General features: G+C 44.8%; 1 protein-coding gene across 4 annotated transcripts in view; it reads left to right on the forward strand.

Annotated features, from left to right (window-relative positions):
- LOC137544024 (cyclic AMP-dependent transcription factor ATF-7-like) overlaps positions 1-26239 on the forward strand; it is a 176201-nt gene that overhangs the window by 129328 nt on the left and 20634 nt on the right. For all 4 annotated transcript variants that reach the window (XM_068265092.1, XM_068265088.1, XM_068265090.1 and 1 more), the window contains exons 3-4: positions 19036-19132; positions 22801-22922. In XM_068265092.1, the coding sequence (XP_068121193.1) occupies positions 19036-19132; positions 22801-22922 (219 nt within the window). The remainder of the gene's footprint in view (positions 1-19035; positions 19133-22800; positions 22923-26239) is intronic.

The raw sequence follows: 26239 nt of genomic DNA on the forward strand, positions 1-26239 counted from the left end.
AGTGGAGTAGATAGCAGTGGTGGTGCACAGGCTTGGCTACTATATGTAGGCGAACTCCGGACAGTGGAGTAGATAGCAGTGGTGGTGCGCATGCTTGGCTACTATGTAGGTGAACTCCGGACAGTGGAGTAGATAGCAGTGGTGGTGCACAGGCTTGGCTACTATATGTAGGCGAACTCCGGACAGTGGAGTAGATAGCAGTGGTGGTGCGCAGGCTTGGCTACTATATGTAGGTGAACTCCGGACAGTGGAGTAGATAGCAGTGGTGGTGCGCAGGCTTGGCTACTATATGTAGGTGAACTCCGGACAGTGGAGTAGATAGCAGTGGTGGTGCACAGGCTTGGCTACTATGTAGGTAAACTCCGGACAGTGGAGTAGATAGCAGTGGTGGTGCGCAGGCTTGGCTACTATATGTAGGTGAACTCCGGACAGTGGAGTAGATAGCAGTGGTGGTGCGCAGGCTTGGCTACTATGTAGGTGAACTCCGGACAGTGGAGTAGATAGCAGTGGTGGTGCGCAGGCTTGGCTACTATGTAGGTGAACTCCGGACAGTGGAGTAGATAGCAGTGGTGGTGCGCAGGCTTGGCTACTATGTAGGTGAACTCCGGACAGTGGAGTAGATAGCAGTGGTGGTGCGCAGGCTTGGCTACTATGTAGGTGAACTCCGGACAGTGGAGTAGATAGCAGTGGTGGTGCGCAGGCTTGGCTACTATATGTAGGCGAACTCCGGACAGTGGAGTAGATAGCAGTGGTGGTGCGCAGGCTTGGCTACTATATGTAGGTGAACTCCGGACAGTGGAGTAGATAGCAGTGGTGGTGCACAGGCTTGGCTACTATGTAGGTGAACTCCGGACAGTGGAGTAGATAGCAGTGGTGGTGCGCATGCTTGGCTACTATGTAGGTGAACTCCGGACAGTGGAGTAGATAGCAGTGGTGGTGCGCAGGCTTGGCTACTATGTAGGTGAACTCCGGACAGTGGAGTAGATAGCAGTGGTGGTGCGCAGGCTTGGCTACTATATGTAGGCGAACTCCGGACAGTGGAGTAGATAGCAGTGGTGGTGCACAGGCTTGGCTACCATATAGGTGAACTCCGGACAGTGGAGTAGATAGCAGTGGTGGTGCACAGGCTTGGCTACCATATAGGTGAACTCCGGACAGTGGAGTAGATAGCAGTGGTGGTGCACAGGCTTGGCTACCATATAGGTGAACTCCGGACAGTGGAGTAGATAGCAGTGGTGGTGCACAGGCTTGGCTACTATGTAGGTGAACTCCGGACAGTGGAGTAGATAGCAGTGGTGGTGCACAGGCTTGGCTACTATGTAGGTGAACTCCGGACAGTGGAGTAGATAGCAGTGGTGGTGCACAGGCTTGGCTACTATGTAGGTGAACTCCGGACAGTGGAGTAGATAGCAGTGGTGGTGCGCAGGCTTGGCTACTATATGTAGGTGAACTCCGGACAGTGGAGTAGATAGCAGTGGTGGTGCGCAGGCTTGGCTACTATATGTAGGCGAACTCCGGACAGTGGAGTAGATAGCAGTGGTGGTGCACAGGCTTGGCTACTATGTAGGTGAACTCCGGACAGTGGAGTAGATAGCAGTGGTGGTGCACAGGCTTGGCTACTATCTAGGTGAACTCCGGACAGTGGAGTAGATAGCAGTGGTGGTGCACAGGCTTGGCTACTATGTAGGTGAACTCCGGACAGTGGAGTAGATAGCAGTGGTGTTGCACAGGCTTGGCTACTATATGTAGGTGAACTCTGGACAGTGGAGTAGATAGCAGTGGTGGTGCGCAGGCTTGGCTACTATGTAGGTGAACTCCGGACAGTGGCATGGATAGCACTGGTGGTGCACAGGCTTGGCTACTATGTAGGTGAACTCTAAATAGCGGCGGCAGTGCAGAGTTCAGCATCATGCAGCCGAATTCCAAATGGCGGAGGTCTGTAAGTGGTGCCATATAGAGTTGAACTCCTTTATTTCCACATGACCAGTTCGCACCCTACGTGTATTTCAATATGCATTTTGACACATCGAAAACTGACACAATATTAAGGTGTATGATTTATAATAGCCACAATAAATGCAAATCTACTCCAACGCCGACAATTTGAATTCTACAGTTTATGGGAAAAAAATATATATATTTTATAACAATTTGTAAAAATATTTTCTCCCCAATTTTATTAGACGATATAAAAAAGAAGAAGAAATAAACCGCTGTGGATGTGCCTCATCCTTTACCTCTAGAAATGTCATGCAAGCGGTTTCTGTTCCCAAAGCCAACCAGCTCACATATAGCCTCTGACATTGGAAAAGGAGGTGCAAATTCCCTTGTCCCAATACTTAGCAGTGGGGGGACTTTGCATCACTTTTAGCCTCCCAAGCAGAGCCGGGACAAGGTACTCCAGCACCCAAGGCTGAGACACCAAAGTGCGCCCCTCCATCCCTGCCACCCCAGCCGTCACACACTGATTGCTATTAGACTAAGAGGGCCACAGGGTCCACAACCTCCCCAACAACTTAATATGTAGTTATCTGGCTTGCAGTCACTGCCATGTATCCCCTTTTCTTATTTCTTTTTGCTTCAAACACAATTAGGAATGACAGCTGAATGAATTCTGCGCCCCTACTACACTGCGCCCTGAGGCTGGAGCCTCTCCAGCCTATGCCTCGGCCCGGCCCTGCTCCCAAGATTTGGGGATGGTGGTGCTTATATACGGTTTTCCAGAAGATGGCACATAAATATCCAGAGGTGGGCGAGAGTCTCTTGTCACTTGACTTTAGAGCAAAGAGAACATGAACTTGCCTGAATGCTTGAGCAAATTTGATTGCTATAGCGCACTTTTGGAATGATTACTATAAGTAACCCTGTATGAGATACACAGGTGAGCATAAGCTAATCTTCTTTTCTGTACTGTTGATTGCAGCTGCAGGCTGCCTACTGGACATAGTATTGAACTTGCTGCCTGGCAGGCATAGAACGTGGAAATGGACAGCTGAACTGCGCTGACACTTTTTTCCCTTATGGCTGTTCCTAATGTGCTCTTGAGCCTTCATGAGCCTTGCTGGCGAGTAATGGGTTATCCGCTGATGCGGTGCTGAGTCACTTCTGTCCTGTTGGTTTGCACATTCCTCGTCACTACGGGAATTGGGTGATTCATACCTACTGAGAGCTTTAGTCCCTAGTTTGTAAGAAGTGCCTCTGGCTGTCACTGAATCTGTGTAGCTACTTTGCAGCCTAGATTAGGAAATATGAGTCATGCCCACAGAGCCCAGGTGAAGAGACAGTGGGAGCCAAACACTTCCCACACTTGCAGGGAATCACGTGCAGCCTGAACGGCCTGCCAAGATGATTTGTGGGTACATGTACACCTGTGCCTGCATATTCCACAATAACACAATACCTTACTGAACAGGAGCAGCACATCTATTAACTCCTTGCTTGAATTATTAAAAGAGGGAGATAATAATAATATATAAGAGCACAGTTGCATGTGAGCCTGTTTTTAAAAGATTATATTTTGTTTGTGTTCATACATGCAGAAGTACCATTGCTGTTCAGAGAATGCAGCCACTACCTGTTTACAGTTTAGTTTGTCTTTTTTTTCTTTTTTCTTTTCTGAAAACTTTTCTCCTCCTTTTAAGTGTACCGTGACTAAATTTGATAGTAGTAAAAATGTTTCTGTACCATGTTAACCAAACAAATTATGTAGGTAGAATTAAATTTTACTAAATGTGGTCATTCATCATACAGTTTTGATTGTACAGTCCAAGCCAGTCTTGCTAAATACATTTTATTATGATGAAACGTCTCGATTTTTCAAAGTGCATTTAGTCAATTTGTCCTTTTACTGCATCGATTCACCAAAATATGACAATCCCATACAAAAAGACTGTAAAATGCGTAGGGTACCTGGAGTCTGGTGCTCACCTCCAAATTTGAACACCTGACCCCATCATATTTATCCGTTTCCAACGATGAATCGGCACCACATCACGTAAAGTATTAAAGCTTTTTTATTGCATCAAAACAATGGCATAGGCAATGACAGGCGCTGGTTCGGGCATAGGCCTCAATTCACTAAACTTAACTCCTGTCTTTAATAACTCTTCAGAGCTGTTTTACAGTTATCACAATTATATCACCATGGTGATAACTGTAAAACAGCTCCGAAGAGTTATTAAAGACCGGAGTTAAGCTTAGTGAATTGAGGCCATAGCCCTTTATCAAATTGCAAAAGCCTTTTGCAATTTGAGAAAGGGCTATGCCCGAACCAGCACCTGCCATTGCCTATGCCATTGTTTTGATGCAATAAAAGAGCTTTAATATTTGATGTGGTGCCGATTCATCGTTGGAATCTGATTGTTGTGAGTCTCTGTGGACACTGAGGCCTCGTTCACATCTACCTGACGCAGATGGCCGTGGGATCCGAACACAGCGCATCCGATCGCACGCCATCTGCGCCGCTGCCCTGCTGATCCCATCCATTGACAGTGATGGGATCAGCTCTGCGCTTCCGGGTAAAATGCAGGCAGCAGTACGCAAGCGCTTCCCAGCGCATCGTACTGCTGCGCAGTGCAGTAGATGTGAATGGTAGAAGGGCAGTCTGTGCCCTTCTGCCGTTCCTGCGTTTCAGCACATCATACGCGCTTCCATATCCGCACGGAAGCATGTATGATGTGAACAAGGCCTGATTGTGGCACACCAATTTATCTCCTGTTTGGTGCCCCTTCTAAACTTTTTTTTTTTTTTCCTTTGTGATCATATTTATCAGTTTGGAGTTCTTCCTGTACAAATGCTGCTCTGCTCTCTGCCAAGCAGCCTTTTCTGCCCTACGAAGGGGGAGGAGGCAGGAGCCGACACCAGCTGGAAATAGTAGCAGCAGCAGTCAGCCATGGTTTTCTCACGTGTACAATTGCCAGTGAGCAAGTCTGCTGACTTTGGAGACAACTGTGCACATACTGAAGTCACCTGAAATGATCACGAACAATCAATTTTAACTACAGAAAAGTAAGGTGTGTACAGACTTTTAACACTTTTTAGCGGGACCATTTTTTTTCTTTCTGCTGGGGAAGTGTTCCTTCGCCAGCCTGGCAGAGTATGCAGAGCGGCGCAGGGAGCTGTCATATTTACCTGTTCCGGGTGGCTGGATCAGCTTCTCAACTTGCGGCACTGCAATGCCAACATCCCCTTCCGGTCACTTGATAGAACGTGATCGTAACCCAGAGGGGTGGTGTCAGTGTTGCAGCGCTGCCCGGTGGTGAAAGAGGTGCGATGGAACAGTCTCTCACCACCAAGTGCGGCACAGCAACACTGACACCATCCCCTGTGTTACCATCACATGTCGTATCATGTGATTGAAACTTAGATGAGGATGCTGGGAGTGCAGCAGCGGGAGTGCAGCGCTGTGGGTGAATGAAGAGGCGAAGCTCTAGCTAACCAGAACAAGTAAATATAAAGAAGCTGCTCTGCACAGCTGCGTTAGGCAGTAAAACGACATGCCATCAGAAGATGCCCTGGCACGCCTTTTTTTAACTCGAGATAATGCGTTCAGGGCTCTTAGCAGGTGAAAGAGTTGTCAGCACTGTGCAAAGAGAGAGAATCCAGAGTATATTGCCAAGCTGCTGTGCATAGTGGTGACATCAGAAGCAAAATGGCAGCACCGATGTTTGAAAATAAATTTCAGCATAATTCACCTAAGGGGATGGTGGTAGTTATGTTATCCTTTTAGAAAGCACAAGGGCACATATGCAATTCAATTTTTCTCCTGAGTTTTCTCATAGGTGATATACGCCTGGATCGCTACCAAGCTGCCGACCTCCGCTGGCCGCAGCTACGAGAACCGGGACCCGTCACTGACGTCATCGGCGCCAGCTTACGCCCGAGAAGTGCGCCCTCTACGTATCTCTCTAGCGGCTGCTGGAGAGATATACGTAAACGGCGCACTTCTCTTACACTAGACTGGCTACGACTGACGGAAGTACGGGGACCCAGTTTTCATAGCTGCGGCCAGCGGAGGGCAGCGGCGTGGGAGTGATCCAAGCGTATGGGGTTGGAGGAAGCTCCAGGTATGTATAAAATCTTTTATTTTCAGCTCTGGTTCACTTTAAACCACCAGCAAGCGAGGAAATACAAAAAAATTGTTTTGATGGTACTTTTTTTTTACCAACTTTTGGGTACTCTTCAAATGTAAAATGCTTAAAAGTTATTTCAAGAGTATATGAAAATTGTCTCCTAAGAGATAACGCAGGAGAAAAAGTTAATTGCATATGGACCATGGTGTCACTGTTTTTGACGTACGCACTTAGTAAGGGTTTGCTTTAAAAAGTCTAGCTTTGGAAAGGGGCAATGTGTAAAATAATTCAGTGGTGTGATATTTTCATGATCAGATAAGATTGCTCAGACTCCTAGTCATGTGATGTCTGCATCCTGGCTCCTCCCCAGCACTGGCAGCACAAAGAGCACTCAGAAGCCTTCCAGGAATCAGTGAGGGGATGATCGATATCAGGAAGTAAGCAGTGCAGTGTGAGGACACGCAACCTATTCATCATGGCTTCAGATTTTATGTTAGATACTATGTTCTGGATCACATACACAAACGAAAGTCATTTGTAGCTGGAATGGAATGTTAAGGCCCCTTCCACTGCCCTTGCAGTGCGATTCTTCTGCAACCACACTGGACCCGTACGGGCAACCATACAGTGGGACATAATTTCCAATTAAAGTGTGCCTCACCTCCCAGTGAAATGCAGATTATGAGCAGATACTGTACCCATTGTACCACGTTCATTGTGATAGCCCCATAGGAAATAAGACAGTGTCTGGGATTTAGCAATCCACCATGGCGAATCACCAAACGGCACCTTGGGCAGGTGTGCACAGTCTAGTTCCGGGGCAGAGATGGCCCAAAATGATCGCCGTAGCCAAGGTTTATCCAGCATGTGTTCAAGGCTTAAATATGGAATACTTTAGGGTCTGTTTTCACTACATGTGGTGTGATTGCTGCACCGCAAGCAAACTGCATTCAACCGGTTCCATTGACAACAATTTCCGTCATAAGGTGTGGTGCAGTTAAACTTCTGGATAGCATCAAGGCTGTGGAGTCAGAGTTGGAGTCGGAGCAATTTTGGGTACCCGAAGTCGGAGTTGTTGATTTTATAAACCTAGGAGTCGGAGTCGGATGATTTTTGTACAAAATCCACAACCCTGGTAAGTATTAGATTAAGGAGTCTGAGTCGGAGCCATTTTGGGTAACCGGAGTTGGAGTCGGAGGTTTCATAAACGGATGAGTCGGAGTCGAAGTTTTTTGTGTCGACTCCACAGCCCTGGATAGCATGCTGCAGTTTTGCGCAGTTTGCATGTGGGTCCCATAGAGATTATATTGAGCCGCATTGCGGCGTGACCGGATGTACAGGCGGGGGTGTACTGTGTGGCAGTCGAATGGCGGCAATGCGGCCAGTGGAAACGGGCCCTTATAGTTTACAAAAACTCTGTGTTTCTTATTGTTGCTGTTCTCTTTTTTTTTTTATTAATCCCAGTAGCATACTTGGATCAAAACGATTTACTTTGTATTTAAAGCTAGCCATACACTTATAGATTTCCATCCAATATCCCAAAGCGATTGGTCCCCTTCGGAGAAGAATTAATTCGATTCCTACTATACAGTGCACATCAATTTCCAGCAGGCAATCATGAAAATCGATTGAACTGCAGTGTTGCACTGTCCTATGTAAAGCAACGCTATGGACCATTGAACTACCCTGCCCCTGATCAACCTAAATTTTCCTATCCGATCGATACTTTCAATCGATTTTTCACATCAGCAGATGAATTGAATCTACAAGGAATTGCATGGGGAAATCAGTGAGTGTCTGGGCATCTTTACAGGCATATATCATGTTTGTTTCCTTTCTGCAGCATGTATGATAGAAGTCTGCCTCCTGCAGCCCCCCCCATCCCCCCCCACACACACACACATACACACACACTCTTGCACTCTTTTTCAGCTCAGAGGAAGTGGAGGAGCATGGCTGTGTGATTGTATGTGTGCAGTAATCCCATTGCTCTCATGTTTCCGCAGGCTGTGCGTGCCAGGCCCGGACACAGCTTCCAGGGGCCTATTTTTCCTGAGGTTGTTTTGGCACAAAAACCCTGGGACACGAGGGGGTGCGGTGCCCTTTATACACTTTTCCCGTCTGCTGGAATGCAGCTCTCAGCTGTTTGCAGCTCTCCTCTTACTCTGTTCATCCCCCCTTCTCCTATTTACCAATTCCTCAGACTATTATAACTGCCCCACTCCCTGCAGCTGCATGCAGCAATATGTGCACAAAATCTGTTTTGGAGGCTAGATTGAAAATGGAGGTTTCTACATTTCTCGGATGTTGGCATACCAGCTGGATGCGGGTAACTGTAAACTGTTATAATTAGACATTTTTGGAATACTGCAGTGTAGTTCTGGCAGTCAGTTTGATTATTTTTCAACCAATGTGAGCAGTATTGTGCTGTATTTTAAACGATATGCATTTGCTATCACTTTCATTCCTAAATCCACCTCATAGTTTATAGAGTAGAAGAAATGTGACACTAATCTGAAATATGTACATAATCTGTTCCTATATCTTCTTATTTTGCAGCGGAGAAAACCCCAAAATTTATTTAGGTCATGTTCAGTGTTTTGTAATACGGCTTACCGCACTGCAATGCACATACCATGCGACGTTCACAATGCGGGGGTAGAGTTGCAGTATAGCGAGTTCCAGTATGGTAATGCACTAACCGCCGCAGTGAAGCATAATTTTTATTGACTGTGCGTGGTACGACTTTTTAGTTTCATTGCGTTCCTTGTTATACAGGGAACACAGCGCAGCGTCCCACTGTGAACGTGGCCTCGGTTAGCCTTGTGCTTTTTTTTTTTTTTTTTTTTTTTTTTTTTTTTTTATGCAAGTTGTGAGGAATAAATCCCCTTACCCTGGATCAGCTGGGGATATGTGTGGGTTCAAGATGGTGGTTTTTTTTTTTTTTTTTTTTGGGGGGGGGGGGGGGTGTTTTCTAGGGGGACCTTGTTTTCTTTTCTTCTTTTTTTTTTTTTTCTGGTTGAACTTATTTTTATCATGTATTGGATTTGTATAGCGCCAACCTTACGCACATATTACCACTTTATGGACGGATGTCTTTTTTTTTTTTTTCAGCCAAACCAACCATGTTACTATGTTAACTTTATCCATTTGCAATGCACAAGTGTGTGCAAAAATCGCATAAACAATTTTACCTTTTATTACTCCGGTGCACTTCCGTTGTATAGCGAGCAGTATGTCCGGTCTCATAGACTTTAATGGCCACTACGACGAACTGATGCAGTAAGGGGTACCATGATGCACAGTGTCTTTATAAAAGGCTTAAAGGATACATCTGGCAAACAAAATAGTTTCACTCACCTGTGGCTTCTTCCAGCCGCTAGAAGTCTGTTAGGTCCCACGTCGTAATTCCGCTCTGAGCCAGGCCTCCACTCTCCTCTCCAGAAGATGGCGACCCGCAGTTGGGTCGGGATCCTCTGCACGGGCGCACCGCACAGTTCAATTGTTCAGCAATTTTTTTCTCTAAAATAGTCAACTCTACCATTTGAAGCCTCATCTACAGTTCATATAAGCTACCAGTAATTGATAACTTTGCAGCTTTGCGGGACAAATGATTTGATTGCATTGTAATTAACGGTTATACAGTGGTTACAGAAGAAGCTTTTCTACATGTAGACTGCAATAACCGCTCAACACAATTTGTCAGTATGGCAGTCTTCTCAATTAGCTTTTGAGTGAAGTAGAAGGTTGAGTATTAACCCTTTTAGTAGCTTAGGTAAGTTAACCCCCCTCTGCTGCGACAGCGCTATCTTATTTAAATTTCGATTACTGTCTGAAAGTCCCTTATTCTGTCTTGTGCTCAAAGGCAGGGCTGGAATTACCATAAAGCACTGTAGGCATGTGTCTACAGGCACTTGAACATGGAGAAGATGCTCACTCCCCTCCCCTAGTGCCCCCCTCCCTCCTTCCCTATGCAGAGTCCTGAGCAGTGGGTAAATAGGAGGTTACTCATCCAGCTCTCGGTATTTCACTGCAAAATCTCCCTTCAGTCAGAGGCACATCTAGCTACCTAATACTGAAGGTACCTCTGGCTACCTAATACTAAGGGGCACTTGCCTGTGACAGGCAGGAGAAGTAAGGGAGAAGTTGCAGCTGGACCCACCAGCACACTTGTGGTGTGGTTCAGCAGGGGTGTATAGGTTCATGGAGGGTGAAGTTGATGCCAGTACATCTATGCCTTTAGGCTCCTGTGATGTAAATCTGGGCTTGCACACAAGTGTTTTCTTGGAGGGTGTTTCCTCATGCTGTTATGCTGCTAGGTGCCTACAAGTATCCACCCATCCCCAAATCCTTGGATTGAAAAAGTGGGATATTTGGAATTTATGTGATCATACCAAGTAACATTGACATTGGATACTCTTTTGGATGCAGCTAAAAGTGAATATGGTGTTTGCATCATCCGTTTCATTTTTCAAAGGTTTCCCTTTACTATTTAATTCCAATGTAAATTTGTGGTCATGCGCGTAATCAACTGTACACCTCAAATCACTAAATATGTCTTATTATCAGTTACGTCATTATGCAAGAATTAGGTTTTAAAAGGTTTGTACGAAATACAATTTATTGTGAAATTTCTACTTCATTTAGAAGCACACAGTTGAGTGTAGAAATCCAAGATGTCAAATATGACAGAATAGTGTGAGCTGGAACAAGATCTGTTGTGTAGACATCTCAAGTATAAGCATAGCATACAGTGATTAGTCATGGCCTCATTCTTCAAATACTTCCCAGCACAACAGGCTACTGGGCCTAGAATTCCCTGCTAATCTTGGCAGCAGTTCATGTAGTATTCAGCCTATTGGTATAACAATAGATTAGGCACTCCAGACACTCTTTTTCTAGTGTGTGTGAAAAGAAAAAGGGTACTGGGGACATTCAACAGACAAACTGAAGGATGTTTTCTCATAGAAGAGAATAAAAAATACACACAAAAAGCACACAGTTTGACATTGTGGCATCCAAAATTATTGCTCCTGATCATTTTGGGTGGCAGTTTAAGGGCTGGTTCAGGACGCGAGAGCTGTTTAAAGCAAGTCTGAAGGAAAAAAAAAAAAAAATACTTGAGAGGGAAGGCTTTGGGTCCTATAGAGCCTTACTGTTCTTCTCCTCATCCCCTTTTTCCCCCGTAGGCTCCTTCATTTAAATCTCCCGCCATGGGAGGCTTCGGCAGGCTTAGTGAGCCAGAGTGCTCCTGAAAACGTGCGGCTCGGTTTTGCACGAGAGAGGGCGCTCGCTACTGCGCAGTATGGAGCGGCCCATATTCAGGAGCCCGAGTGCTTCTGAAGACTTCCGAAGCCCACCCGGATTGATAACGGGCGAGCCAGCACCGGAACAGCAGGACAAGGAGAGGAGAGGGAAGGCTCTATATAGAACCAAGAGCCTTCTCTCTCCTTAGGCAAGTAGGCATCTGTTTGTTTGGTTTTTGTTTTTTTTTATATTTGGCTTCAGACTCCCTTTAGGCGTTAGTGATTTAGTGCTGTGGGTGAATTTTTATAGAGACTGCGAGAAGCGCGGCGGCACTTTCTGGCCTGCGAGTACGCAGACTAATCACAGAAGCAGTGCTATGCACGACTATGGGAATCGTTGCATCCTGCATGAAAACTGATGACAATGTCGGCCGTATCGCTAGGGCAAGCAATTGGGCTTGTGGCACCATTATTTCCTATGGCAGAGTTTCCCAGCACTATTTGCCTGCGGGGAAACTCTGCAGATTCTGCCCGGCGGGCCCTTAAAGAATTGTACAATCTTTCTTTGCTCCACACATGTACCTGGTGGCTCTGTTACCACCCTCAACGGTGCATGTTCTGGAAAATGTAGTCAATACGCAGAAGATTATTGCGCTTTTCTCCTGGCGGACTCAAAGCGCTTGAGCTGCAGCCACTAGAGCGCACTCTGTAGGCAGCAGCAGTGTTGGGGAGTCTTACCCAAGATGCCCCTACCGAATAGGTGCTGGCTTACTGAACAGGAAGAGCCAAGATTCAAACTGTGGTCTCCTGTGTAGTCAAGCCTATTTTGTTCTTCTTTAGAAGTGACACGGTCACTCCTGATTGGTCACACTCGCCAGCTAAATCCACAGAAAGCAGGAAGCTGGCTGCAGTGACCTATTAAGTATTTTGCAGAATACTTTGCTTTTGTAGATGGTTTGTTTTCTTATCAAGCTTTTTGCTATTAGAATTTGGTTAATTTAATATGGGATTTAAGCCATATTGCTATACATGTGCTGTAAAGATATTTTGTAGGAGGAAAACTTTACAAAATCAAGCCTATCAATAAAATGTGACATATTAAAGTGATCAATCATATAATGTACATAGCAGGGTTAGTCAGCCAGTCAATCCCTTGCTGTCAGGATAATCCCTCTATGTTGGTCCTGGAGGTTGATGTGTTGGGAGTGCGTGTATATGGTGCTGTAAGTCTCCAGTGTGGAAGGCTCACTGATTCATTATGGGCCAGCTCACTAAATCATTTTCATATTTCCTCAAGTCTTCCAGCATAAGACATGCTTTTATGTCTTGCAAAAATGAGCTGTGTGCATGCCGAATAAATGGCCCTGTGTTTCCTTCTGCATCTTTCATATAGTCCAGCTCTCCTGAATGGAGAGATGTTACATAATATGCTGGTTTCCGCTAGCTGTCATTAAGGGCAAGGAACCACTAGGAATGCCTGCAGCGCTTTGAAAACACGCAAGCGCTTTGTGCAGCGATTCCTAGGGCAATTGTGAGTGTGATTCCCAGCGTTTTGTAAACTGTGCAGTGCTTCTGATTTAGCATTTTGTTTTTGTGTGTGTAAATAAAGTTTATTATACTTATCAGGTGTCCTGATGTCTGGCTTCTGCCCATAGCCCCGCACCCTAGCAGAAGAGGTCATAGGGGCTTCTTTAGCTCCATTCAGAGAAGCAAGCGCCTGAGACCTCTTCTGCTAGGTGGCGGGGCTATGGGCAGAATTGAGACAACCGGTAAGTATATTATTCAACTTTATTTAAGTAAAAAAAAATGGCTGCAAAATCGCTTCAAAAAAAAAAAAAAAAAAAGATTCAAAAGCGATTTTGAAGTGCTAGTATCATTTGCATTGCCCACCATGCTGGATGTCCTGTGATAGCTCTAATGGCAATCACTCTAGTACAGCGCTGGGCAAACTGTATGCCACATCTGGCCCGCTAACAGGCTTCCGGAATCCCCCCCCCCCCCCCCCCCCCTCCCTCCCCTGTAAAATTGCGAGCGGGCAGCGGGGAATTTGAAACTCGCCTCTCACGGATGTCCCATGTTGCGTCTCCATTACACAACGCCAGGAAGTGCCAGTGTATTACACGCTGGCACATTCTGATGTCACATCATGTGATGTCATATTTCCATGGAGACACGACACAAGACATCCTGTGAGCGAGGTGAGTTTCAATTCCTCCGCTGCCCGCTTGCAATTTTACAGGGAGAGAGGGGTGGAATGTGAAGCATGCGGCCTGGCCGCGTAAACTTTGCCCAGGCCTGCTCTAGTAGGGTAACTAGCTTTCACTTCCATTGCCAAAGCATTTTTGAAACGTTGGCGATCCAAGAATGTGGACAAAATCGCTCTATACAAAATGTACTGTATTTATTATTTTTTAAAATGTTTATTTAAATGTTTATTAAATCGGTGAGGAGAGAAGAAAAGCGCCGGCACTACTGTCAATCACATTTATTTGTTCCACAATAAGCAGCGTGTGAATACATGCAAGCATAAAAACATTGTAGTGGAGACACATACCCTGAGGTGAATGGTTGTGGCGTGATGGTGGGTGCAGAGGGAGGAAGAGCCTGACGGCCGTTTCGCGCTGTGCGCTTCTATGGAGGCTGCAAAGGAGGAAATGGGACAAGCGGCCTAAATACCCTTACTAGGCGGCGTGCGGCGCCCTGCCGCTCAAAGTCCCGCCCCTCTATCAACATAGGTCACTCTGTCTCGGTTGCGTAAACCACGGAAGCAGCCCGAGACGAGTGACGTCAGGTGTTTCCTGACGACGGAGGCCTGTAAGGGGAACGCTTGTATTCGGTTCCCCAAGCGGCTATTGCGGCTCAGGCTGTTCCGTCAATCTGGAAGGATATACTGCCATCTTGTGGCATATATAAATATGCAGCTAAGAAGAACGGCCATGCATGGAGGGAAAAAATGAAATTAAACAAATTGTAGGGGGCATGACATAATAATATATATATATAACAGCATTTAGCATGTATATAATTTTATACTCAAAGTCAGCCCTAATAAAGTGCATTGAGTGATTTGTAATTAATTTTAGAAATTTTTAAGACATGGTGTGTTGGTTAATGGAGTCGTGGCATGAAAATGCCCAATGCATCTAAGTGTGTAACTACACCCTACACATGTGGCTATTAATGAACCTGAAGTGCTGATAAAAAAGGGGGGAAATTTAAAACCAACTATACTGGAACGGCAATCTAAAGGTGGGGAAGAAAAAAATCCCATTAGTATATGGACAAACTATCTCTAGGATGACCTGCATCCAAAAGCTGTATGTTAAGGGCAGGGAGTGGCCAGTACATATCAGGGGTGGGCGACCATATACCAGACCCCCCCCAGGGAAAGTATATAATGCATTCATATATTGAAAGAATTGTACTGCAGGTAATGGTTCATAGAAGCAAATGACCCACAGATATCAAATCTGTGGGTCCAAGAAACATGCAAGGTCAGTGTGATCATTCATGCCAAGAGGGCCCATCGCGTCGGATTTGAGTATCATCCGTGCCTCTTCTCTCTTTAGGATCCTCTCTCTGTTGCCTCCACGTCTCGGGGGCAACACATGCATCAATCCTGCAAAGGTCAGTTTTGTAGGGTCCCCCTGATGGGCTTCCCTAATGTGGGTAATGACCCGGGTGGAGCCCTTACCCGACTCAATGGAATGGAAATGTTCACGAAATCTCCTTGTAAGTGGTCTCGTGGTCTCTCCTATATAAAATCTGCCACAGGGGCACCACAGCGCATACACTACAAACGACGTTTGGCATGTGATGAATTCCCGCGTAAAGCGCGAAAGGGGACCCACTTGGTGCCGGGAGCCGGTGGCCATAAATTCACACGACACGCACCTACCACACCGGTGATTCCCCTGTGGCAGATGGTCACTCAACCAGTTTCCGTTCTTCTGCGAGACAAACTCGCTCCTAGTAATTTTGGATCCAATGGTTGGGGCCTTCCTATACGAAAAAAGAGGTCCATCTTTAACTAGGGTCCTCAAGAGGGGGTCCCCAAGGAGACTGTCCCAGTTCTTCTTCGTGATTTCCTTCAATTTGATGGCCATAGGAGAATACTGAAATGTGAATGGGACTTGGCCCTCACTGAGGGATTTCCTCTTTTGCTCGTGCCTTTTAAGGAGATCTTTCCTGTCAATCCTATTTACTGCTTTAAAAGCCTTTTGGATTGTCTCCTGTTTATATCCCCTGCTCAATAATCTGCATCCCAAGTCCTCTGACTGCGCAACAAAGGTGTCATCCTCTGCATTATTCCTGCGCAGCCTGAGGAATTGGCTATATGGTATTGACTGGGTTACATGATGGGGATGAAAGCTTGACTTGTGTAGGAGGGCATTAGAGGCAGTGGGTTTCCGAAAGCCCCTGGGGACCAGGGTGTCACCCTGTATCACCAGCTCCAAATCTAAAAAGGGCACCCTGCTCTCACTGATAGTGGCAGTAAAGGCCATGTTCATGGGGTTATTACTGATGTACGCCACAAAGTCATAAAAAGTTGCACAAGTCCAAGACCAAAAGATAAGGATGTCGTCCACATATCTGGACCACATCCTGAGTTGGCCGCAAAAAGGATTGGCATCCATATGGACGTATATTTCCTCAAACCATGCCAGAAAAATGTTGGCATAGGTGCAGGAGACCGCCGTTCCCATGGCGGTCCCCGCCACCTGCCAATACCAACTCCCGTCGAAGAGAAAAGCGTTGTGGGTCAATACAAAGGTGAGGCATTCACATAAAAAGTCCTTGTATTCATTGCTCTTGTCAGTCCTATCGAGGAAGACTCTCACAGCTCGCACCCCCAATTCGTGGGGGATGTGGCTTTTTCTTCCCCCCCCCCCCCCCCTTTAGATTGCCGGTCCAGTATAGTTGGTTTTAAATTTTCCCCCCTTTTTTATCAGCACTTCAGGTTCATTAATAGCCACATGTGTAGGGTGTAGTTACACACTTAGATGCATTGGGCATTTTCATGCCACGACTCCATTAACCAACACACCATGTCTTAAAAATTTCTAAAATGAATTACAAATCACTCAATGCACTTTATTAGGGCTGACTTTGAGTATAAAATTATATACATGCTAAATGCTGTTATATATATATATATTATGTCATGCCCCCTACAATTTGTTTAATTTCATTTTTTCCCTCCATGCATGGCCGTTCTTCTTAGCTGCATATTTATATATGCCACAAGATGGCAGTATATCCTTCCAGATTGACGGAACAGCCTGAGCCGCAATAGCCGCTTGGGGAACCTAATACAAGCGTTCCCCTTACAGGCCTCAGTCGTCAGGAAACACCTGACGTCACTCGTCTCGGGCTGCTTCCGTGGTTTACGCAACCGAGACGGAGTGACCTATGTTGATAGAGGGGCGGGACTTTGAGCGGCAGGGCGCCGCACGCCACCTAGTAAGGGTATTTAGGCCGCTTGTCCCATTTCCTCCTTTGCTGCCTCCGTAGAAGCGCATAGCGCGAAACGGCTGTCAGGCTCTTCCTCCCTCTGCACCCACCATCACGCCACAACCATTCACCTCAGGGTATGTGTCTCCACTACAATGTTTTTATGCTTGCATGTATTCACACGCTGCTTATTGTGGAACAAATAAATGTGATTGACAGTAGTGCCGGCACTTTTCTTCTCTCCTCACCGACATAGACAAACTGCTGCCTGAGCACACTGGGATGCACCTAGCCGTACCTGACTGCTTGGATTGAGTCATCTCCTCTCCCCCTCTCCCCCCCTTCCACTCTAATAGAAGTCCACTACCTGCAGTGCCAGCGTTTTCCACACCTCTACCCTCCACAATGTTTATTAAATCCAGCAAATATCTCTCTTAAATTTTGAACATTTTGGTTATACGATTTCTAGGCAGCAGGTGGCGCTTGCATGCAGTCATCAAAACCTAGTAGTAGTAGTTTTGTACAGCCTTCTGTTGCGAGATCACATTACACAGGACTAACGCTCCTCTCTCACCCATTAATGTGCTGGGGCAGAATTTTTTTTTTACATACTCAAATTCATATTCAGTGTGGATTTGTTGAGGGTGGTTTCACACCAAAAAAATTGCTAGTGATAAGCAGGGCTGTGGAGTCTGAGCCAGGGAAAAAAATGCTCCGACTCCTTAAAAATTTAAACTAATTTAAAAGTGAAAATATGATAAAATGTTCTATTTCTCAAATAATAGCCATCATAAATAACTTCTGTATACAGTAATACAACAAGACAGTGGAAATGCTTGGCACTACTGACAATTTATTGCTTAATTCACTTGACTTCACAAAGCATGAATACAGAGTCCATCTTGTGCATAGCATATAGTATAAAAAGTGATACTTATCGTGAGCAGCGTTGTGGGGATGCGGGATGACAGTGGGTGCCGCAGGGTGCACAGCCTGTCGACCATTTCGCTTAATCTCCTTCTTCTGAGGCTTCTCAGGGAGGGAATGCTAGTCATGTGACGCGCAGATCCACCTTTCAAAAAGCCAGACTGCACCTGCAAATAAATTGGCCAGTTGGATAATCAAATATGTGGCATGGCCCTTGGGGAAATTGCTCTGTTAAGAGTCATACTGTGCCTCTGTGTAAACGAGAGACCACAAATGAATGTTAGAGATATTTCTCGAGTTAAGCTTATTTGCTTATACGGGGGCACATTACTGACACCTGCTGGTAATAAAGGGGGCATAACCACATAAAGCGGAATAGGAAAGTGCACGTGACAAAAAGTGTGGAGAATGTGTTTGAGCCTTAGGGCCCGTTTCCACTAGTGCCACTCGCGGCTGCAAGACGCGCGGCACATCCTGGTCTGCGGGATCGCTGACGAATCCCATAAGCTGTGCCATGCACAGCTATGGGATTCGCAGCCTCCCGCCCGGAAACTGATGGCAATGTCGGCCGAATCGCTAAGGTGAGAGGTTCGGCCGGCGGCGCCATTGTTTCCTGTGGCAGAGTTTCCCTGCGCAATTTGCCTGCGGGTAAACTCTGCAGATTTTGCCTGGTTTCCGCGCTAGTGGAAATGGGCCCTTAAAGGAAACCTAAAGTGACTCGAAGGTGCACAGTTTAACTTACCTGGGGCTTCTTCCAGCCCCCTGTAGTCGTCCTGGTTCCATGTTGTTTTTCCACTCTGATCCATTCAGCAGCTGTGTCCTCCGAAGGTTGTATGTGCAGCTCTGGGCCGTACGTCTCCTTGATCATGCTTCCGTTCCCAGGACCATTCTGTGCTTGTGCACGGAGTAAAATTTGCAACTGCTCATGCGCTGAACACTCCTGGCCGCAGGACCATGATGGTAGAGATGCATGGCCAGGGTCGTGCATGCGCAGTAGCCCATGACTTGCCGGTAGCAAAAAAATAAAAAACCGGTGATTAGAACGACTACAGGGGGCTGGAAGAAGCCCCAGGTAAGTTAAACTTCGCACCTTACTGTCACTTTAGGTTACCTTTAACAAAAACGTATAAACATTTTGCACACTTCTGTCTTAGAGTATCTGTGTTACAATTCAAGCAGAAAACGGGCCTGTTTTCCAGAAATCACAGAAGCATGAAAAAAGTTCTAAAGAAATTTAATAGGGAAACAGAGAGCTATTGTTTCTTCTAAACATGTTATTGTTGTTTGTATTATAAATACATTGCCCTGGGTTTAATAAAGTGTTCTGTTTCTTACAGCGTTTCACAAATGAAGACCATTTGTCTGTACACAAACACAAGCATGAGATGACGCTGAAGTTTGGGCCTGCAAGGACAGACTCTGTGATCATCCAAGGTAATAGCTGTGTTCCTATGATTACATGTTTATGCATAATTGTCATACTTTCTCTAAGCTGCATTCACATGTCCAATAGTTGTTGCCTGAAGTTATCCTTAAGCCACATACACACACTCAACAAAAGTCTTTAACTATAAACAACTTTACAAAAGACTATGATTAAAAAATTTGGAAAGCTACGTCTTGGCATGCAAACGACTATTATACACACAGAACGACTTGACAGGTGAACAACTACAAATTTACATATCGTTACTCAACTGGTGAACAACTAATATGTTCTAGTTCGTAATGGAAATCGTTGAAAAGTCGGAGCAGACTTCTGTACACATTGCCATGTTGGACACAACTTCTCTCAGTCGTACGTCAAGTCAATCCAACATTTGGATTGACTTGAGCTGCATCTTCTCAATCGTTGGACTCCTCTTATCAGTGATAACACTTTGTCATTTGCACGTCTTTTATTTGAAAAAAATCGACCAACTTCTCCAAGTTTTTTGATAAACGTGCATTTAAAAGACTTTTGTTAAGTGTGTGTATGAGCCTTTAGTGATAGTTTTGGAATTATTGCAGTATAAACCTGTTGCTCAGCTCTCTGCTGACAGCCTGTTGGTCTCTATGTAGTAGGAGACACAAGGAGGCCTTATGGAGGGGGGTGACAACTAGATCGTAACTGATGGTCCTTATGCTGGGTGCACACTATGAGATTTTCTGGCCGATTTACTGTCAGATCGATTATTTCAAACATGTTCAATTTGTTTTCTGATCGATTTCCTATTAACCACTTGAGGACCACAGTGCTACCAACCCCCCCCCCCCCCCCCCCCCCAACGACCAGGCTGTTTTTTGCAGCACTGGGCTGTGCAGGCTTTTCAGCCTCATGCACAGCCCAGCTATGGAGGCCAGCGATCGGACTCCACTCCTTTTTTTTTTTTTTTTTTCCCTAAGGGGACATGCCGCTGGAGGGGTCCGAACGCTGCCGCAGTTTGTTTATATTTTTTTTTTCTTCAGCCTCATCGAGGCTCTCTCTCCTCATCCCCCTCCCTCCCCTCTATCTACAGAATTGAACAGGACGGTGATCCGTCCTGTTCCACCTCTCATAGTCATCAGCCCATGAGAGGCCGGGGATCGCCGATCTCGTACAGCGCTGCCGGGGACTGCAGCACTGTACGGATGTAAACTAAGGGGATTTCTTTCCCCTTTCGTTTACAAACAGCCTGCCAGCCGCCGATCGCGGCTAGCAGGATGTTTGTAAACGAAAGGGGACGGTCAGCGAACGATCGCGCATGCGAGCGGCCGTTCCCTGGGAAACTGCAGCCCCAGGACTTGACGCCAATCGGCGTTAAGTTGTCCTGGGGCTGCCGCCACGCCCCCATCGGCGTTAGGTGGTCCCCAGGTAGTTAAAGTGAACAGAAATCGAACGGAAAATGATCGGAAAGCAAATCGGACATGTTGGAAATAATTGATCTGACAGTAAATCGACCAGAAAATCTTAGTATATACCCAGCATCAGTAATCCAGCATGACCTGCTGCAAAAATCATGGTCATTGATGTGGTGGAGCAGCCGTACTGACACAAGATAATCACCAAGATGATAGTGAAGTTATTTCAGGGGACAAATGTAGTAGCATCTCTGTATTTTTTGATTCAGCTTTGTTTTTTCTAATGTAATACAGTGCAGGCTTCTGAAGTCCTCTTCTGCTGATCACTGCAAAATAACCTTTTTTCACTTTGTTGTAGAGGATCTGTATCGAAGAAAAAAAAAATGCCCATGGGGGGTACACCCCTCAGGAGGGGGAAGCTTCCAGGGGCATTTTTTTTCGATCTGTCCCACGGCGGCAGCGATAGAACTCCCAGAATGGCGGAGATGTAAAGCCGTACCGGCTCTCGGCTCCAAAATAGGCTTAAATAGCCGATAACCCGGTCGGGTCCACTCTACTGTGCAGGTAGAGTGGACCCACTCTACTGATCGGCAATTTCCAAGCGGAGAGCTGCAACAGCACCCCCGCTGGAACAGGGAAAGGTGAATATTACACGGCCTGACAAATTGTCTGCTGTGCATTCCGTGGGATGGAGGAGGACAGTGGAAACCTCGATAGGATCCAGAGGCTTCTCCCTCATGAGAGTACTGCCCGGGGCACTTTTTTCCATACAGAATCTCTTTAATGCCTTGCTATCTAATTTTATTATTGTATATGAAAATGTTGGCTTCTTAGCTGGCTTTATACTAACACACAGTATTGGGATGTATTTGCAAAATTTACGTCTGAAAGAAAAAGATGCTTTATTTGGTCCATTCATAAATGTTCAAAAGAGCACTAAGTTTGTAAAAGGTAACTCCCTTTTGTGGTAAAAAAAAAAAGTTCCCTTCAGAACCTACGTCTGCAAAATCTTGAACAAAACATTTCTGTGCTGCTCGGATCTTCCCTTTGCCTTGTGTATCTTAGCTGGTAGCTCTAGTGCACGGACAAGGGATGGATGGGGTGTGGCTTCACTTGGACTGTGAGCAGACATTTGCCATTATACTTTTACTTAACCTCTTGAGGACTGCAGTATTGAACCCCCCTAAAGACCAGGCCATTTTTTGAGAAATTGGCCACTGCAGCTTTAAGACCAAGCTGCAGGGCCACATGACACAGCACACTAGTGATTCCCCCCTCCCCCCCTTTTCTGTTGGTGGGGTCTGATCACTCTCCAGATGTTTGTTTTTGTTTATTTGTCATTTTTTTAAATAAAAATGTGTTTGTAACTAATGTATTATGGGACCCCCTGTACTGTGGCCATGTAGAGGAGGACACAGGGGGAAACAAACTGGCATAGATAAGGACACAAAGGAGACACAAAGTGGGCATAGAGGAGGACAGAGGTGGACACATGGGGGACAGAGGAGGACACAGGAGGTACAAAGGGGACATAATCCATAAGATGCCCTTTCAGCATGGATGCACCAGATTTAGTATATGTTTTTTCCCCCTGGTTTGTGTCCTCTAAACCTAGGTGCGTCTTATGGTCAGGAGCGTCTTATAGTCCGAAAAATACGGTATTTGTTATCTTGTTGTTGAATGTACCTGTGTGGTTTTCAAATCGTATATTGTATCTATTTGCTAAGAGGGAGCAGCAGTGACTCCGGATGGTTAACTTTATTGAGGCTATTTGATACACTACTCTATATTAATATATGTGATACTTTTGTATGTTATATTCTTAAAATTATTGAAATAAAAAATCTTAAAAAAGATGAATCATACCTTTCTATAGACTGAATTGGAAACCTATTGTGGTAACATTTAGGTTGATTCACTAAAGCTACTGCACAGAAGCAGCACAGGTTAAAATTAGCGAGCGCGCGCTATGTGCGGTCTTGCCAGCGTAGCGTGCACGCTTAACTTACGCACAATCCTTCCTACTGCCACGCAATGTGCAGTTAGCACAACCGCGCTACTTCACTAGTACAGCCGCGGTAATATCGCAGCAGTTTTAGTGAATCAACATGATTGATAGAAAGATGTGTATTCATTACCTGTGCAGTAATATGTGCAAAAAAACTAGTGTCACTGGGTCCTTTTTATCTTTCTTGTCACAGTTACATTTTATATTTTTTTGTCTTGGGGGGGCTTTTTTGTTTGTTTTTTATCTCAACTCATTATTCCTCTTTTTTATCTAGATCAAACCCCAACGCCTACTCGTTTTCTCAAGAACTGTGAGGAAGTCGGTCTGTTTAATGAACTCGCCAGCTCTTTTGAACATGAATTCAAGAAGGGGGCAGAAGAGGAAGATGACAAAAAGGTGACCTATTATCATAGTGATTAAAAAAGTCCCTTTTTGATTACTCATGAGCTATATTCTGGATTACTTAGAATTACCAGAATCCTGTGTACAGTTTAGCTAGAACAGTATTGCACCATCACTAGCGAATACAATGTTTTCTTGCTCCATCACAAACCGATATATTTCAGATCCAGTGGAGCACTCTTTATGGCTAAAATATAAGTGGATCCCTGTGATTCCTCACTAGTAATGTGTAGCCTGTAGGGAATCGCCAGTCATCTGGGTGACGTAGCCCTTACATGCATCCTGCAGGAGGGATCATTCCATTTAGAATGCTGCTACATTAAAGAGGACCTAAACTCTTCCACAGGAGAGAAGGAAAACACAGAGAAGCCCACCCTGTTTGTATTTAGCGATAACAGGCTGTCTTCTTCTCCCTTATCTGCTAGTAATGAGCCACTGTAATTTCAGCTGTCAGCTCTGTGCTGCGGTGTGCTGTTTAGACAGGCTATATGTAAACACAGGAGTTTAAACCTGTATGTGCTCCCAGCAAACTAAGGAATAACTACACTGAAGCATCTCTGAAGATCTCTATAAGCTGTAATGAAATGTTTTTCTGTAAAGGTCACTATGCTGTTGCTTATCTTTTAGAGTAGAGAGGAAATCCTGGATTTAGGTCTGTTTTTAGTACTTGGCCTTCCCATAACCTGTCATAAGTCAGTTCATATTCCCATCACTTGTAATCTGATAGTTCACCTAGCCGTCACATAGCAATGGCTTACCTCACTTCCCTGTTACTCACTGGAAAATAAGGGATTGTTATAATATGCAGCAGTACCAAGTGATGCACACCTCTCAGCACAACCCCATTAAGTACATAGAGCCACATACACATGCATCAAAATACTGATGGCCAAACCATTTCTCTTGGTGTGCTGCACACAACCACATGGGTGTGAATGTCCACAAAATACTTAGTGGTCTGAAACTCAGCATTTTTTCTTTGCTCTAAAAGATTTCTTACAGCCTTAAACCTACTAGCACAAACAAAAATTGTAGCAGAACAGCATTCAAACAGTTATGCTAGGTACACACAATGCAATTTTCTGTTAGATTTAATGTCGGATCGATTATTTCCAATATGTCCGATCTCATTTCTGATCGATTTTACATATTAGAACGGAAAATCGATCGCAAATCAGATCGGACTTGTTGGAAATCGATCTGACAGAAATCTGTCAAAAAATTGTGGTGTGGAGATAACAGTATCTTTTGTTTACATTCCTCAGTTGTTACATTGAGTGTAACAACTGAAAATGAGCTCTCTGTGGTTCAGATGAGCTCACTAGAAGATTTTAATGTATAACAAAAAGCAGCATGAATAAAAGACAATGGCAGCTTTCAGAGCAGTTAAACTGTACTTTGGGAACTTATAATTTGTAAACTGGCAATATTACTTGTGCACAAAAGCAAATATGGTGATTGTATAGGTAATACAAAGTAGGAAAACACATTTTTATTGAATTTTTATCAGTTTCAGACCACTTTAAAGGACATTTGAACTGAGAGTGATATGGAGGCTGACATATTTATTTCAACTACCAGTTGCCTGGCTGCCCTGCTGATACTGTGCTTTTAAAACTTTTTGCCTAATGCTACGTACACACATGCGACAACGATCGTTCGTTAAGAACGACGAACGAACTTTTAATTGATGAAAGAACGACCTAAGTAAAGGTAGTTTTAAAATGTGTGTAACGATCTGATCGTTAGAACGAACGTTACATCACAGAAAGCAACTATTGCGCCTGCGCATAAAAATGAGAAGTTCCATGGAGAAATAGTGAAATGCGCATGTCAAGCCTAGTACGAACGATCGTTTCCAACGATGTACTACTTTTGCAAACGATCGTCGTTGGTTTAAATCCGCCGAGACAGAACTTTCTTTTGTAGCGATTTGGCTCGTTCGTCGTTTGCCTTAATAGTCGGTGGTTCGTTTTTTGTAACGATCGTCGTTGGTAAAGATCGGGGAACGATCGTTACAAACGACTATAGTCGCATGTGTGTACGCACCTTTAGACCCTGAACAAGCGTGCAGATCAGAGGTTTCTGACTGAAGTCCGGCTTAATTTAGTCAGACTTCAGTTGCAAGCTGCATGCTTGTTTCAGGTAATTCAGATACTACTGCTACTAAAGAGGGATCAGCAAGACTGCTATGCAACTGGTATGGTTTGAAAGGAAACCAATATGGCAGCCTCCATATCCCTCTCCATTCATTAATGATAAGACCAGCCAGAAGCTGTGCACAGATGGTTCTTAGCGGTGTTATAAGCTAGACAACCCACACAGTTGGTACAGGGGCTAAATGAGCAGAGAAGTAGTGTGGACATGGAAAAATGTTGTCCTGTCGGGAGACCTTTTCATACCATTGCACACTCACTGTATAGTTATAGAGGGAGTAAGTAAGTTTCCTCAATGAGTGAATTATTGTATGGCTAGTGGCTATATGGCTAGTGGATTAAAGGCTATAGTGGCCTCAATTCACGGAGCATTATCAAACGTTTATCAAACACTTTATCAAACGTTTGCTAATTTACCTCATGGGTAAAATCTCATTTTGAATTCACTAAGGTGTTATATATTTGTTGAACATTTTATCGGTAAAACATTCGATAAATATATAACACCTTAGTGAATTTAAAATGAGATTTTACCCATGAGGTAAATTATCAAACGTTTGATAAAGTGTTTGATAAACGTTTGATAATGCTCCGTGAATTGAGGCCAGTGTTCACAAAACACCAGAAATACTTTGGCCGCATGGTGACTAGTAAATCGTGTATGGATTGTGAGCTGCCTGTCAGATTGATTTGCTTTCCATGTGCCTTGCTAAGTCATAATTTGACACTTCGCTAGTTTGCATCTCACTGACTGTGGTGTATTATGTGCTGCACAGGTAAGTCTGGTGGGGTCATTTTGATGCAGAGTAGTTGTTGTTGGTAGAATCTGACCAGCATTGAGGCAAGCATAGCTTGGCCTTGAGAGGAACATCACATACATGAAGCAGGTACAGCTGACTGCCACTGTTTGTTGTTCAGAACGGTCCACATTTAAGGGGCACTATGGCGAAAAATTGTAAAATTTAAAATATGTGCAAACATAGACAAATAAGATGTACGTTTTTTTCCCAGCGTAAAATGAGCCATAAATTACTTTTCTCCTATGTTGCTTTTACTTACAGTAGGTAGTAGAAATCTGACAGAAGCGACAGGTTTTGGACTAGTCCATCTCTTCATAGGGGATTCTCAGCAAGGCTTTTATTCTTTATAAAGATA

This window comes from Hyperolius riggenbachi, chromosome 2 (assembly GCF_040937935.1).
Source record: "Hyperolius riggenbachi isolate aHypRig1 chromosome 2, aHypRig1.pri, whole genome shotgun sequence".
Classification (NCBI taxonomy): Eukaryota; Metazoa; Chordata; class Amphibia; order Anura; family Hyperoliidae; genus Hyperolius; species Hyperolius riggenbachi.